Genomic DNA, 16,703 nt, shown 5'->3' on the forward strand with positions numbered 1-16,703 from the left:
TATAATCCAAATAGTTTTCATTATTCTGAGAAGGCCTCTGTATTTGCATTTCTCTTTTTCCATGTTTACCAAATGTGACTGCAGCAGATGGTTAGCTCGGCCACGGCAGTTCCACATCCTGATCAGGCACTGAACTGAAAGAAGTTGTGCTGCTGTTACTGATTTATTCTACTGATTTACAAACTGATCAGAAACTCAAGAAAGTGATTGGCTTAAATAATGCTAAAATATTTGTGGCTCAAAGTTTCTCCATGAACGGGAAGTTTGATTTTAATGGTGCTGCATTTGAGTTGTATCAAAATAATCTTTTTTTTTTTTTTAAAACTGGGTGAATCTGAACACTCAGATGTCTCATTTAGTTGACGCACACGTAAGGAGGCACATTTAACTCAGTACCAGACAACCTCCTCATGTCTGTCTTACAGCTAAGGCCTTTTTGCAACAGAACTTCGTCTGCTACCAGTGTCGACAATCCACACTCACAAGACCGCCGTGCCCCCGCGCAGGGGTTTAAAAGCTGACTTCATAATTCATTCAGCAGCAAAATAAATGCTCGAAAATTGCAACCTTTGATCACAGTAAAACTCAGCCTTGAGAAGAAAAATAAATACACTGAGAAACTGAAATAGCAAAGCCAGCATAATCCCCTAAAAGGAGGAACCCCGTGGGAGGATCTGAAAATCATTCTCCTCGCTCTCCGTCCAGACACCCTCACCAACCTCCCAAAGAAATCCACTCTTTCTTTTGTTTCCTTCTTCTCCCGAGACAGAGGAAGAACATTTCCCCCACCTGCAACAAACCCCTTAAATAAATAAAAATAAACAGTGAATCTCCTGTGCCGCGGCCTCCTGTCCAGCTGGAGGCCTCGCTGCTACCTGATGCGCCCATCTGCGCGCGGTGTTCCCAGCTGGGATTTGGGGTCTGGGCTCAGGGAGCTCCAAGGGTTCTTGGGGCAGGCCTGCATGACGGGGCAGGCGGTTGGGCCCATGGCGCAGATGTCAGCCGCCTCCCACAATTCGCCCGTCAGGCTGTCTAACCAGTGCTCGAGCTCCGGGCCGGTCAGGGCCGCGTTCCTCTTGGCCTGCTCCACGTAGCCCAGGCTGACAGGGATGTTGAGCACCGGGTTGAGGCCGTGGAAACTCTGCTCCATGTAGCTGTTCTTCGCTGGCCCGTTGTGAAGCTTCAGAGTATCCTCTGGAGAGACGTGGGAAGGAAGAAAAAGAGAGTTGATAATCAGTGGTCAGACAGAGAGAAGGGATTGTAGGAAGGGGAAGGGAGGAAAAAATGAGACATGAATGGTAAAATATCAAAGCAGAGAACGTGATTTGCTTCATCATTATCTGAAAAGCTCAAACTGTTTGCTAATTTGCTTGGATTGATTTTTTACGACTGGACTACCTAAATCCCATTCTTTGATGTGGTGTGTGAAGCCACTGCAATGCTGACTTTATGGAAACGCTCAGACGCGCCCTCATTCTTTCTTCCCATGACGGTCAAGCCCAGCAGGAAGACAGAAAGCGTAGACACAACTTCCCCTTAAAACACTCTCCACCCTGAGCTCCACTGAAGCTGTAAATTCCTCACTGGTACTCTAACTGGGGCGCTAGCCATCCTCTCTCAGCATGGCTGAGCAGACATCAGTGCTTTTCATGCACTGGTGACAGAAAAGATGCAGTCAGACATGAGGTGCTCCGCCAGGCAAGGCGATGTCTGTAGCATGCCAGCTAGGTTTGTGGTAGCGGAGTGTGTTATGAAGTGCATCTGTGTAGAGTTCGGTGTTTGTGTATAAGAATGTGTGGTTGTGCATGTGTGTGTGAGCATGCATCTGCCAATGCGGGTGGAAGGCCACGTCATAAAGTTTTGCTGGCACTGCATGTAGGAGGGAAACCTGGTGCCAGACATGGCAGTAAATTAAAGGAGGGTGGATGGAAGAGCAAAGATGAAAGCACATATTACAACACAGTAGACAAGCATACACACAATTATTACATGAGGACTATAAACTCTACTTAAATGCAAAAAAGTAATAACTATATAATATTATATTCTGGAGAGAACTGCTGTATTTTACTTCCTGATAAAACATTTAAAATGGTTACCTGTTATATTATAAAATCTAGAGTAACAGTAGCACACATTAGCCATCATAAGCTACTGGTCACAGCAGATTAAGTGAGGCTGTAGCAGGAATATTCTTAGGTGTGCTGAATCTAATAAATGAGCATTTTATTGCTTATGAATTAGCTTTTCACTAACAAGGGTATGATTGTGTTTTTTCTAAATTCAACTTACACACTCTCGCTTTAAGTGTGTAAAACAGGGCTATATATGTTTTACTGTGATCAGTTAAAGCAGACCTATAATGCTTTTCCTCATTTTATGTCATATATATGTAATTTTACAATGTTGGATGTTCATATTAAATGTGGCCAAAGTATCAAATAATGAGCTAGACATATGTAATTCTTCTGAGCAAAAACCGCAGGCTTTAGATCATTCTCAATACTTGTTTTTTCCAGACAAGATGACGTCAGCTCATGATGGATTTCATTATATGGTTATCTGCTTCAGGCATGCTACTGCAAGTGTTTACATTACATACATTGCTACACGTAGCTACATGCTAACGTCAGGGAAACGTGTTATCATTTGAGGATGTTTTAAATATTCCCTTATTTTGGCTCATATTTCTGCTGCAAAGTGCAGTTGTGAAGATTTTGATTTAGAAGCTGTCACGGCAGTCATAAGTGACCTTGTTTGCAGTTTGAGGTGTCCTGTTTACAGTTTCACAAATGTCTCCTTTATAATGGTGGTCTATGGGGAAAATGCTTTTTGGGCCACAGAGGAGTTTTTTCGCTGCAATACCTCAAGTGGCCACTGGGAAAAATTGGAAGCACTGCTGAGCGGTGTTCCTGGGGGCCTGGTTGGTGATGTTAAAGGAAACATTAGTGCTAATTAAAGTTCTTTTAAGTCAGGAGAAGTTGTTTTTGAATGGGGGCCAGATTAAATAATGTGAAAGAACCTTGGGGCCAGTTACTTCTCACATGATACGGGTTACTTAAAAAAAATCAAATGAGAAAACTGCAACTGTTTCATCTTTCATTAAAAAAGTATTCAACTTTCCATGACTCCTGTAAGCGGTGGCCCTCTCTGTCAACTTCATGCTCCTTTCTTTATTTGTTTGCTTATTTATCATACCTTAATGAAAGTGCACTGGTTCTGCCTGCGTAGTTCCTACTTGGTGCATGTCTACCGACTGTTTGATAGTCTTGACATGAGTGGAAAAAACAGAAAAAATGAAAAGTGATCTTGCTTAATTTAACCAACAATATGTTGGGCTGCGTATAGTATTTCAGTCAGAAACACTTTAGTCAAAGAAAAAATTTCCATTTGCAGTATTATATTTGGCCTGGCCTCTGCAGAAAGCCTCTTCCACACGCCTACGTGGAAAGCCTAAGGCAGAGAGAGCACACCTCCCTGCCCTTCCATGTGCAAATGGAAAAAAGCCTGTGGCAGCAGCAGCAAACCTTCCTGCCCTTCCATGCGCCTACATGGACAACCTAAGGCAGCGAGAGCAGCAGCAAAGACCCCCCGGGAACAGAACAGAGCAGCATCAGTGACAAACAGAAACGACACTGATAAGTCAGACAGCATAAAAAGGAGGAGGTTGGGTGGAGGCAGGTTGCAAAGCAGCTTGCAGAGGAAGCAGCAACAGTAGGCAGGCCAGAGCAGTTTAAATAGGGTGCCATGAATGAGATTTGCCAATTGGTTACATAGAAAGGAATCATGTGATCAATCAGCTGCTCCATCAGTTGGTTGGGCTGCTTGAGATCAGCTGATGTAGCTGGGATGTGAGCAGAGCTTGACATTGCGTCCTGCATGAACTGACACTATGCTCAATATCTTGAAAGACAAGCCGCAGGCCATTTAAATTCTGTCAGAGGGCCGCACTTAGTCCCCAGGCCACACTTTGGACATGCCTGCATTAAGTAGAGTGAGAGCACTGCTTTCACCTCCCGCAATAAATTCTACCTTCCTGGGGGTTATAATGGTCAGATTTGTCAAAACTGTTTCAGAGAGTTGCTGATTCAACTTTATCGTCATTTTGGGTTGGAGTCTGAATTGTACTGCTTTATGACACTATGACACAACTAATCTTATAACTGAGCTAGCTGAACAGCACTGTGGGGAAGACAGTTGATAACAGAACAACATGTCATGTTAACACACAGTTAAATTAGCACCAGGTGAATTTCTCCACCCAAACACCAATAGCAAGCCAGAGCATAAATTCGTAATGCAAATGAAGCTAAACAGCCGTAACTCAGAGATGAATATTTAACTCACACTGTCGCATAACAGTCCTCCCACGGCCCCGCTGAGACTCAGGTCGTACACAAAAGCTGTAACTTTATTTGTTGTTTCTCTTCATCATTAAAAACGGCTCAGTGAGATTATTAAATGAAGAAAGACACGATTAAGCCGAAGCTTGCATCTCAACTCTCATGTGATTTCAGAGCAAACTGACTGCTTACAGACTACAACAATGGAGTCTTGCCCCTTATCCATGCTGGTTGATTGATTTAATTGTGTCATTGTTTTTGGAGGGCTAAGCGTGCTGTTGTTTAACACTCTGTTTAGTGTGTATGAGCAGCTCGCTGGGTTATTAAGGGTGACTTGACGACAAACAACCAGGGTCTGCAGAGGCCCAGAGGCTTGATTAGAAAGGGCATCACTGCAAATACAAAGCTCTGTGTGAGTGAATGTGTGTGTGTGCAGACATTTCGGAGCACCTAAACCAGCAATCGTTATTTCACAGTGAATGCAGAGCCACTCTGTGACACTTTATTTGTGCCAACTGAAAAGAAAAGACCAAAAATGTACACTGAATATAGAATTTGTCTGCCAAACATAACCACTATGTGTATTCAAACTCTGTATTTTCATGTTCAAAATCCTGTATATGGACTACTAGTAGATAAAGGAAGGAAACTGTTGTGATTCGAAGGTAAAATAAGCCTGTCAATCATGTGTTTTTTTAGTACACATGTAGTGGTCTCAACTCTGCAATAACTTACAACAGATACTACCTTTGTAAGGCTGAAATTGCTCACTGTGTTCAGACTGTTGTGGACTGAATGCTAACAATTTGTGAAGTCTTATTTGTGGGAGTGGGAATCACCAGAGGATCCATGATACAATATTAAAATGATACTTGATTCATGATACGATATTTTTGCAATTTTAAATATGTTGTGATATGCTGATTATTATTAGGGATGCACGATAACTTTTCTTTTAAACCGATACCGATAACTGATAACTTTCAGCTCCTAAAGGCCGATACCGATAACGGATAACCAATAACACACACACATATACATTATATATATATGTATATATATATATATATATATATATATACCTAAGATCATGACATCAATACTATGAACAAAACCAAAACAGTTTTGACTGAGTTTTTGAAAACTATTGGCAAGCATCTCAAACATTTTCGAAAAGATATCAAACAAAAAAACTATTTGATATCTCAAATGAACATCAATTTAAATAAGGTGCATTACTTACTGATATAAAAACAAAGGCCCCTTGAACTGATGCAAATACATGCATCGGGATTACAAACTGAAAAAGTTCATTCCAGAAGTTCAAAAAAATAAATATGTATAGAAAATGATTGCACTGAACAAGTTAGACTTGTCTATGTAAACAAACTGAAAAAGTGCATTCCATAGTAACAAAAAAATAAGTTTAAAGAATTTTGGCTTATGGTTCCATTCAAATGAATACCTTTTCACTAAGGTAAATGGGGTTCAGTTGTTCTTTTATCTCATATTAGGAAAGAGAGAGAGAGAGAGAGAGACAGACAGAGACAGAGACACAGAGTCTGTGTGTGTATGAGTGTTGTCACGGTACCAAAATTGGGACCCATGGTACGACACCAGTGACAGTATCACTATACCACAGCAAAAATGAGGCAGTTGTGCCTTTTGTCATTTATAAAATGATAAATCAATTTTCTATAATACATCAATGATATTTCAAAGGAATAAATTACTTATTGACTTATTCATACTTCAAAAACAGCATCAATAAGTGATTAACATAGGGGGGATCAAAATAAAATAAATAAATGAAATAAAAATCAACCAGCCACCCTCCTCCCCTGACAAGTCCCTTCATAAGTAACGAACAGTCCCTAAAGTTTCTCCTCTGATACGCCACATACTGTGTGCCGCCGTGGCTCAGCTGTTCAGGTACTTTTGGGCAGTCATGACAACAAGTTATTCACCTGGAGCCGGACTTATTCGCCGGTAAGCCGTTATAATGCACCACCGTATTTGACAGGAATTAGTATTCCTGTCCGTGTCTGTGACCCCCGTTCAACCTACAACCGGTGGGATTCGCCGTTACTGTTTATCGCCACACTGACGACATTTTACCCTGTCCGTCACCGCACGCTGTTTGATTGCGTTATCAAAACACGCTGCCTTGGTTTTCACTTATTCCACCGAATACCGAATGTGTGTTTTTTTGCAATATTTGGCCAAATAGCAGCGGCGACATGCCGCTAAATGAATGTAGCGAAAACACTGATATGTACTGTGAGTTTTAGTGCTGCGGTCTACCGTTGGTACCAGTATACCGTGCAAAGTGTAAGAGAGAGTGTGCGCATCTGTGTGTGTGTGTGTGTGTGTGTGTGTGTGTGTGTGTGAAAGAGAGAGAGTGTGCACGTCTGTGTGAAATTATGACCGAGTTAACGAGTTGTTTTCCGACATGAAGGGGGTATTCTTGAATTTTCCCAGTCAGAAAGAGTTTTTCTGATTATGCCAACGTCACTTGAACGCAGCATTCACTGCAGGCCATTCAGGTCTCATAGTGGGAGCGGGGCACTGCCGTGCTGACAAAATTATATATGTTATTGGGGCTATTCGTCATGATATCGGACTTATCGGAATGACGTAATAATTTCCTGTTATCGGCCCGATAATTATTGGCCCGATAGTTATTGTGCACCCCTAATTATTATGATAAAATATATTGTGATATATTGCAATATATTAAAAAGTAAGCAAGTATTATCAAAATGAACCGTAAATATTAAAAGCAGTCATTCTCCAGAGTGGCCCCTTTCATAGTATAATTGTACTTTAACTGTAACTACTTTAAATAATGTTATGATCATATTGTGTTTTATACAGCAAAAAAATAAAGACATTTGTGAAAAGATCCGTCAGTCTAGTTTGTTACTTCCTATCTGTGTCCAACAGAAATCTACTTATTTCAAAAATGTTCTAGAAATAAATGTCTGAAAATTTTGATGGAAGACAAAATAAAGGAGGCCATTGCTCTAGAATCAAGTAAATGATGAAACCAGTGCTGTTAAAACATGTTGAAACAGGTTTTTTTTGTTTTGATTGTTTTTTAACTTTTTGTTTACGTTTTAAGACAAAAAGTAACTTAGATTTCAATAGGACAAAAATTACCTGGAGAACATGGAGATTTTTGCTGTGTGTGGATTATGTAAAATCTTAATCTACTAGTCCATACCCATTGAGTACAGCATACCATACCATGACTTAGTCATACCAAAAATTAGAAAACACAAAACATTGGGCCACAGGGGGAGCCACAGCGATCGGTCGCATTTTAGCCATTTTTAAGCATTTTTCTGTTGTTATAGCGCCACCCAGTTGCCAATTAGAGTTAAATTTCTCCAGTCACCTTGAGGTGTCCTGTTCTACATATCTACCAAGTTTAGTAAAAATCGATATGGCGGTTAGGCCTAGATAAGCAATTAGTTCTCTAGCACCCCCATTTTGTTTGATGGGGTCAATAATGGAGGGGTCCCCTCAGATTATGTGTGGTCATATGCCTACAAAGTTGTGTGGTGATCGGTGAAACCCTTGAGATGTTATACAGCTTTATGTGATGAGCCACGCCCTCCACAATATTCATTGCCTTATAGAAGCTCAGTTTTAGGAAGTTTTACAACTTTTGCCAAGAGAGAACTTTAGATATTGGTCCCTAGATTATGTTCACAGAGTTTCATGCAGATCGGTCAAACTTCCTAGGAAGAGATCGATTTTAACTGTTCTTCAAAAAATTCAAAATGGCGGAAAATCTATATAACCGGAAGTTATGGGTTCTTGATGCAAATTTGTTCCTCATGAGGAGAGGCTTCTCTGTGCAAAGTTTCATGTCTCTACGACATACGGGGCATGAGATATGCCCATTCAAAGTTTGCAATTTCAATCGGTTGCTATAGCGCCCCCCTTTGGCCAATTGATGTAATTGCTTCATTCGCATCCTCCCATGACCTTCTACCACTGTGCCAAATTTCACATGGATTGACCAAGTCAGTGAGGAGAAAAATGTGGAACAGAGACACCCACAGACACACAGAGTTTCCGTCATTATATAGTAAGATGGAGTAACTATAACTGTCAGATAAATGTAGTGGAGTACAAAATATAATATTTTATCTCCCTTTAAAATGCAGAGTAGCAGAAGTAATAAGTATCATACAATAAAAATATTTAAGTGAAAGACTGATGATGCAGAATGTCACAGAAGGTTGGATTATTATTATTGATGCATAAATGTGTAGCAGCATTTTACTGTATTAGCTGTTTTTTTTTGCTTTTTACAGTGTTGCTAAGTCTGGATCACATTTTAAAAGGTGATCTTATGTTTTGTATAAAACAGTATAAAATGAAAAATGCTCATTAAAGGACAAAAACCTCAACATCTTTACAGTACTGGAGTAGATGCACTTAGCCACTTTCCACCTCTGGCTACACTTCACAGTAAAATAATACAAAAACCACAAAATACAGCCTCAAAAATTACCAATCATCTCCTCTGTGACATGGTGTCAACAAAGAGTCATAAGCTTCACAAACACAGGTTTTATTGCAGGGCTGTTGTGTTGGATTGCACCGTGCCGCTCTTATTTCACCCGGGCAGTGTGGAGCTTCCACCTTAACTAGATATGTAGTGAAATGTTTGGCATTCAGTCGAATATCTTAAGTACTTTTTTGATGAACGATTATCTGTTGAGGAACAGCACAGGAGTGCAATAAGATTAAGAAGGCTATTTGTACAAATAACACAATCAATAGTAATTTTGTGTTATGATGAAGCTGAAACAAATGGTGAGTGCTAGTTAGAAAATAAGCCTCATGAAAGACTGTTTAAATCTCACTCACCTTGTCGTATGGGCTGGTGCTTGTTATAGGCCAATGGGGCGATAAGGAATCGCATCTCAGCCACAGGACTCCAGTGATGCAGGATGCGAACACTCCACACTCCAGGTCGCAGAGGCTGGTTGAGCGGTGGGCGGTAGTGGGTGAACTCGGCGCTGGCATCGATCAGAATGTCGTAGGTGGCAGCGATGACATTGGTGGGGTCGATCCACACGACTGTGACGGTGACATTGGGACCCTTGCTCCACTTTTGCATGCCTACTGTCTCGTCCATTGGGCCCATCAGGCCGCCGAAGTTCCTGAACATACGTTCTTTGGCATCCCACTCAGTGCCGATCTGACAGTGGAAGAGGAGAATAAGGAAATGAGAGGGAGAGAAAAGACAAGAGTGAGTGACAGAATGAGGTAAGAGGAAAGACAAGGAGAGAAGCAACAGCAAAAAGCACAAGAGATGGGTGTATATAAAGTCACTCCTGCGACTGCTGCATGGAGTGAAAATAAATAAATAACACACTCTGTGCATGCAGCACCATTTGACTATCAAGATAACCAATATCTGCACTGAATCATCATGGGAAATAATCTTCAGTATGCATTTTTCATCAAACGGCAGCACACTCCAACCCAACCTTCCGCACAGCCACTGTATAATGTTACAATGCAGAAGCTGACGAGCCTGATTGTTGCGTCCTTCATGTTTGGGTCTATTTGTCCACAGTCTCTGGCACTGTATGCCTGAGTATATCTTTGACAAGGAACATGAGAGGCAGGCTGAGGAAGGTGTATGACTAGATCCCAACCATATCCCCTTGGGGCAAAGATCAAATGCACGCTAGTTTGCTCTCTGAACAGATTTCAGAGATGGAAAGAGAGAAGAGGCAATGAACAGCAGAGCCAGTGTGAGCAGTATTTGTCCTAAACATACAACAAGACTAGGTCAAAGCCTACTATATGGCTGGACTGTGTTTGTAGCTAGTTTTTCCCCCGCTGTTGAGCTCCAGCCCACGTTTTGTAAAACATCTTATCTGTGATGATTAATTGGCCAAACTGACTCAATGGCTGATCTCTAGTTACAGGTACTTACTAAGGCAGCAGCATCTGTTCAAAAGTATTATTTCCACTTTCTCCTCTTAACGGTGGTGGCACCTGTTCCCACATTGTAACTCATATTATGTACAATAACGTCACTCCTAAATTTTAAGGCTTCATTAAGACACGTCTGTTCCTTAAATAAATTGATGATGTGATCTTTCCTCCATTCCAAACTGCCATTGCGACTGCGGCTGGCTAGCTAGCCTAGTAATTCCGCCATGCTTTTATGCTAACGTAAAACTGGTTATAGAAAATAAGCCAAACACAATTGCAACTCATCTGACGATAGAAATGTGCTTTGCTATGCTGCAACATGTAGGGTTGGGTACCGTCCACAGTCAAACCGTTACAGGCACCGGTGCTGGCACCTCGAATTTGGTACCAGTACCCAACAATACCCTTTTCTGGTAACTTACTTGTTCTGACCAAGCTACAGTCAACAGGTGACACTGCTTCTCTGCTTGTTTCTAATCACACATACAGCTACGTCTCTGTCAAAGTCACTGACAAATATGTGGAATAAGTATCCAAAGTAATTTAAAAAACAAAATCACAAACAACAGCGATACCATGATATCCTTGAAATCAAACAGAAAAGAAAACAGACCAGATAGACAAAAACTACTGGTGCTGCAGCGATAATTTCAGGTCCCTGAACCTGACTTGACTTCCACCTCCTTTCCCAACTCAGTGGCTTTGCGGAGCTGCATTGTCTCCACCGCAAAGTTCCCCACGCATTTCTGCAAGTGGCCTTTGAGCATCGGGGCGCTTTCCGATGCTTCCGACTCCTGTCTAAACCCAGCGTTCTCACACAGGTGTGCTCCTACGTTTGAAATTTGGCACGATTCATTTGACATGAATTAGTAACCAGTAGTACTGATTTAATTTGGTTGGTATCCTTCAAAGTCGGAATGCACGATTATATCGGTATGTCATCTGTGTATGCTGATATTGGCTTTAAAATAAACAATCAGAATCGGCCAATGTGCTTTTTCTTATTTTGCACAATGAATGAATATTACATACATTGAAAAGCATTCTATTTCATGTCTCCATCTGCTGGTGGGCTGTCATGATAAGAGTATGCATTCATAATATGATGTTAATTCCACTACATAGGAGACCTAACATAAGGTGGGGAAAAAAGTGGATATATCGATATCGGTATCACTTATCGCCTAAATAAGTTACTACATATCGGCATATTGATATCGACAAAAAACTCAATATTGTGCATCCATGCTTTAAAGTAGTTGTTACCCAACCCTAGTCACAACAGTGTGTAGATGAAGCATTAAGTTCTTTAATTTTACTCATGTAGCTAATAGCTAGGTTGCAAATTCCACCACGCTACCATGCTACACTGGTGACAGAAAATGAGAAACAGAGTGATACAGGAATATCAGTGCCTATTTATCTTGAAACAGCAACACAAACTACTACGCCATCAGTCACTCTGAACAATGGTGTAACTTTATTACTCTGTCACTCACTCACTCATTAATTAAACTTTCTCATTTTTAGATCTGGCTTCACATGCTGCTGTCCAGCCAAAAAACCCAGCAGAAGAAGACACTGTACATACTGACATTATATGCAGAAACAATCTTTTGAGAGAAAAAAACAAGTCAAGGGAGCAAACTTCCATTAAAAAAATGGATTTAGTGCTTCAACAAAGACGGAGTGTGCTGCATTCCCTGTGACTATTTTGAGACAAATAAACAGAATATAAAAATGTAACAGATAATACCAAAGTCAAATATATCTCTGGTGAATTATGAGACGTACAGTGCCTCTGGCTGCAGAACACGGAACTAGCTGCCAGCCTGCCACACACTGGAGGACTGCCAGTGGAACATTGAGCCAATTTAAGATTATTACGTCCTGTAAGCTTACATAATTAACATTTAGCATACACATGTTTATTTGTTTGACTGAGAATTTATTGGCCATGTCTTTTGAACTTATGATTTCACAAGATTCTTTTACTCTGTGAAGACTCTCCTCTCGAACTGAAATGAAGTAAGGCAAAAAAAAAAGAGCAGAGGAGGAAGAAGAGCACATTAAAAGAACATGATGAATACATAAGCACAGCTAATTGCCTTTAATGTCTTCACTGCGGTCAGGACTGTAATTGAAGAGGGGTGATCTGTGTGTGTGTGTGTGTGTGTGCTGGACTGCGGAGATTGCGAAACTGTGTGGTATGCAAAATGAGAGACGTGGAGCCATAGAGATTGATGGGGACGAGGGGTGATGGAGAGGGAGGCAACACACACATGCACGCACACACACATGCACAGAGAGTGAAAGATGTCCGGGGTGTTGGCAGAAATGTGAGAGGGATGGCGGCTTTAGGAAGCGCTCATCCTTACAATGGTGGCTGATTAACACAGCCTCACCCTGCTGGACGATCAATGACTGACTGGAACTGACTCTGTATTACATCCTTTGAGAATTCAGATTGCAGTGTAACAGTATAAATAGACATTACTTGCATAAATTAGACAGTGTGTGTGTGTGTGTGTGTGTGTCTTGGCCATCTGGAAAAGACACCTCACTTTCATCTCAATTATTGGACTGACCTCTGCCATTTCTGCCCCTTGGACCTTGGTTCTATTTCTCTTTAAATAACTAATCAACTCTCTTGTCTGGCACCTCTGTATCTCATTACTTTATTCAAGGCTGACTCGCTGGCACACTCTACATCCCCAATTGATTGGCAGCACTCTCGTTCGGAGCCCCAGAAAGAAACGAAGGGATTATTGACAGAGGAATCTCACTGTAACCCACTGGGAGTGCGCCTGCATAAGGCAGAGTAAAGTTAAACTTGTGAGAGGGAGATCCGGACAAGATTCACATGCTGTGGGAAGGAGGGGACCCCCGAGAGTTGCTTCTGGTTCTAGCCCATAGTTTATTTAGCAACAAACATCAACTGCATTTCCACTTTTTCGAGCAGTTTTGAGGCCAGACGAGTGCCTCCTCACCGTCTGCACCAACACATACATATGGATTATAATGCGCACGCAGGCAATTCCTACCAAACAAATTGTAAAACACATAGTACTACATATTGACCTATTGTGCTTCTATGCATAGAGCTCGAAGTCCTAATGCCCACGCAGCTACACAGCATTGTTTTCACATCAGCTGAAGTTTGTAGAAACATTTAAACAGCATTCGCAAAGTTTATCACCTAAAAGGTGCAGTGTGTAGGATTTAAGGGGATATACTTGCAGAAATGGAATATAACATGGTGAGTATGTTAACCTTAAATTAAAACTGTGGTGTTTTCGTGACCTCAGAATGAACAGTTTATATCTACATAGGGAGCGGGTCCTCATCTATGGAGATTGCCATGTTGCACCACCATGTTTCTACAGTAGCCCAGAACAGACAAACCAAACACTGGCTCTAGGTACGAAGAACATAGTTTTACTTTACTCAGTGTTCATGTCATTCTAAATCACTGGGTCTGTTTGTTTAGTGGAGGAAGGGACGTCTGCGGATAATTCCACTCCTGCTAAAATCCTCTTGAGCGTCTGGATGTTAAAGGTAAGGTCTGGAGGATTTTCCAGTTGCTGTTTGTAAACACACATTCAAATTCGGCCCCTCCTATCAGGCTCAACTCTCCCGGGTGTGCAAACAGAGTCACCACACACATGAGTAGAAGCCCATAGGTGATGATTAAGCAGGATTTCATTTGTACATATCTATATTTTGTTTTGTTTGAAAATCCTCCAGATCCTACCTTTAAGTTATCAGAGAAAAAAGGTGGGCACACATTAGCAGGTCCTTAGTAGTGGCCCGTGTCCAACATGCTAAACAGTGCTGAAGAAACATTGATTTGTAACGTTAAGCTGCTTCATTCAGTGTTTTTTTTTCTTTTTACCAGTTCTAATCATCCAGTCTGTTTGTTTTGGGGAGAACGAGACCTCTGAAGATAATTCGGCTCCTGGTTACCAAACACTGAAGGAATTCTAGCCGGGAGAAGTTTCAGCTGGTTGCATTCTGCAATCCTCACCGCTAGCTGCCACTAAATCCCCCTAAATCTTACACACTGTTCCTTTGAATGTTGCAGTTATTATTTTCTGTGACTGAGGTATCGCTCTCTTCAGGGCATATATCTGCAGCTAATACACAAAGCCACCAGTAGCAAGCAATCCTTTCTTCCAGTACGACAGTGGGTCAAACAGGGATTAACTTGTGGCCCATTTCAGCCTCCAGCTTACGATGACCTCCACACTCAACCTGTCCCTTGCTGCTTCCACCCAACAAGCTTTGGCTTAAGACCAATACCCAATCAAGCCTCATGACCGCTCACCAAGTTGGAGGCTTATGACCTTCTTTCGCTCACAGCTATACTTAGAAGAACATGCTTTTGAGGAACTAATGCTGATCTGGCAACCTTATTGTGACCTCTACCCCCTTTTTTCAGCGACTCCCATCTCTGTTTATTCACACTGTTTACTCACTTAAACCAATTACTCAGACTTTCCGTTACCAGCAATTACTGACAACCACTGTTAATTTAGGGAGATTTAACCCACATTCACTCAGAGGGAAAAACACACATCTGATAATGACTCAGACGTTATACATTTTACTTATCTCTTCATATCCTTCATTGCTTTTTTCATCTTCTGCACAATTCCCTGCCAGATTCAAAAGAAAGCATAAAATGCTCCCATGTCATCATCCACTTCTATTCCATTTCTTTCTCCTGACCTGGCTACCCTGCAGACCTTTTCACCACGTCGCCGGCTTGCTGGCGCCCACGGCTCCATTAAACAAGACAGGTCAATTTAATCAGGCAGTGACATGGTCAGTCCCAGACTACATCTGGTCCTGTTTAAAACCATGGGGCTTCAGTGCCCCTCGAGGCCCCATTCAGAGACTTATTAGTGGCACTTTTTGTGAGGGTAATCAAACACAGGTGCTCACCAGCAGCACCAGAGGACTCCCCCGGGACACGTTTACACTACTGAGGGACTGTGGGTAAGACGGCTAGACGCTTGCTAATAAAGACACACTGTAGAGTGAGCAAGATGCATCAAACCAGACTTAAACGACTAGTTTGACATTTTGGGAAATGTGCTTATGCACTTTTTTTTATCAAGAGTCAGATGAGGAGATCAGTACCACTTTAGGTCTGTAGAATAGATATGAAGCCAGCAGCTGGTTAGCTTAGGTTAGCATAAAGACTGGAAACAAGAAGGAAGCAGCTAGCCTGTCCTAGCCTTTGAAATTATAACTTCCAAACAGCAACTTTCTCCTTGCAGATGAAACAGGAATTAGTATTTAATTCCATGTTCATGAAAAGAAGATAAATAAAAAAACTGTCCTCAAACTGTCTGTGCTCCAAATCAACCTTTCTTTAGACTCAGAAGATGACATCTGTGTATCAGGTGCATCATGTTTACAGCATACAATTTACATTGAGGCTCTGTCTGATAAATATGTGAAATGAAAATTTTATATTTAGGCTCCAACTTTGCAGATTTATTAGTAAATTAAATGATTACTTGATTACATATCTGACTGGATCAGGCCCCTGGGATGATTTACAGTGTATAGCTTTTGTGTACAGGGTGGACAAAATTACAAGAACAACACATTAGTGCTGTTATACCTTTTTAAAAGCTCATACTGTTATTTTTTTGAGACTTGTCAGACAAATGTTTAGAGCTGCAACTAACAGCTATTTTTATCATTGATCATTGATTTTCCTAGAACCCAAGGTCGGTCCTGTCTTCAAATGGTATGTTTAATCCAAGTAGGAACCTCCTAAGCCAAAAATTGAAGCCAGTGCAGTAGTGCCAAAAACTGCAGTTCCTTAAATGGTCACTTGAGGCTGGCTCCAGAAGCGAGTCAATCCCCATAAACCCCATGTTAAAGTGCCTAACTTTACAACAGAAAAAAAAAAAAAAAAAAAACATGTTTACAGGCAGTTAAAAAAAAACACGTTTTGGTTTCTATAGCTAATTTCCCTGTTAATTACAATTGTGTGAGGGTGGAATTTTTAAATAGCTTGCCCGTTTAAATGTTGTTAAGTCTTAACAAATATGAGTAATTAAGGGCATGGCTGCTATGATGTTGGTCAACTACAGATCTACCTGTATGCCCACTTTATCAAGTACCACTACACTACTTGTAACCATAACGAAACCCCAGATTTCCAGAGTATAGGCGTAGCCGTAGCTGTCACTATTTGAGTGTATTTTTAGTTCATAAATGTTAATTGTAACAGTTTGGCTGCCTTAAAAAGACTTGTTCAGTGTTTGGTTGTATTAAAAGACCTTCTACAGAGTTGACTCAGCTAGCATCAGGGTTATCTCCATCCTTAAGTCCAATTATGGTCACTTCTGGCTCCAAAAATCCAAGATG

At 41.1% G+C, this 16,703-nt stretch overlaps 1 protein-coding gene across 1 annotated transcript in view; it reads right to left on the reverse strand.

Annotated features, from left to right (window-relative positions):
• Positions 1-301: 301 nt before the first annotated feature.
• The window catches only part of xylt1 (xylosyltransferase I), a 126,343-nt gene continuing 109,941 nt past the window's right edge, over positions 302-16,703 (reverse strand). Inside the window, exons 10-11 of the mRNA XM_033624657.2 lie at positions 9,231-9,564; positions 302-1,194 (exon numbers count right to left, since the gene is read on the reverse strand). Coding sequence (XP_033480548.2) covers positions 872-1,194; positions 9,231-9,564 — 657 coding nt within the window. The 3' untranslated portion in view covers positions 302-871. The remainder of the gene's footprint in view (positions 1,195-9,230; positions 9,565-16,703) is intronic.

Source organism: Epinephelus lanceolatus, chromosome 3, assembly GCF_041903045.1.
Source record: "Epinephelus lanceolatus isolate andai-2023 chromosome 3, ASM4190304v1, whole genome shotgun sequence".
Lineage (NCBI taxonomy): Eukaryota > Metazoa > Chordata > Actinopteri > Perciformes > Serranidae > Epinephelus > Epinephelus lanceolatus.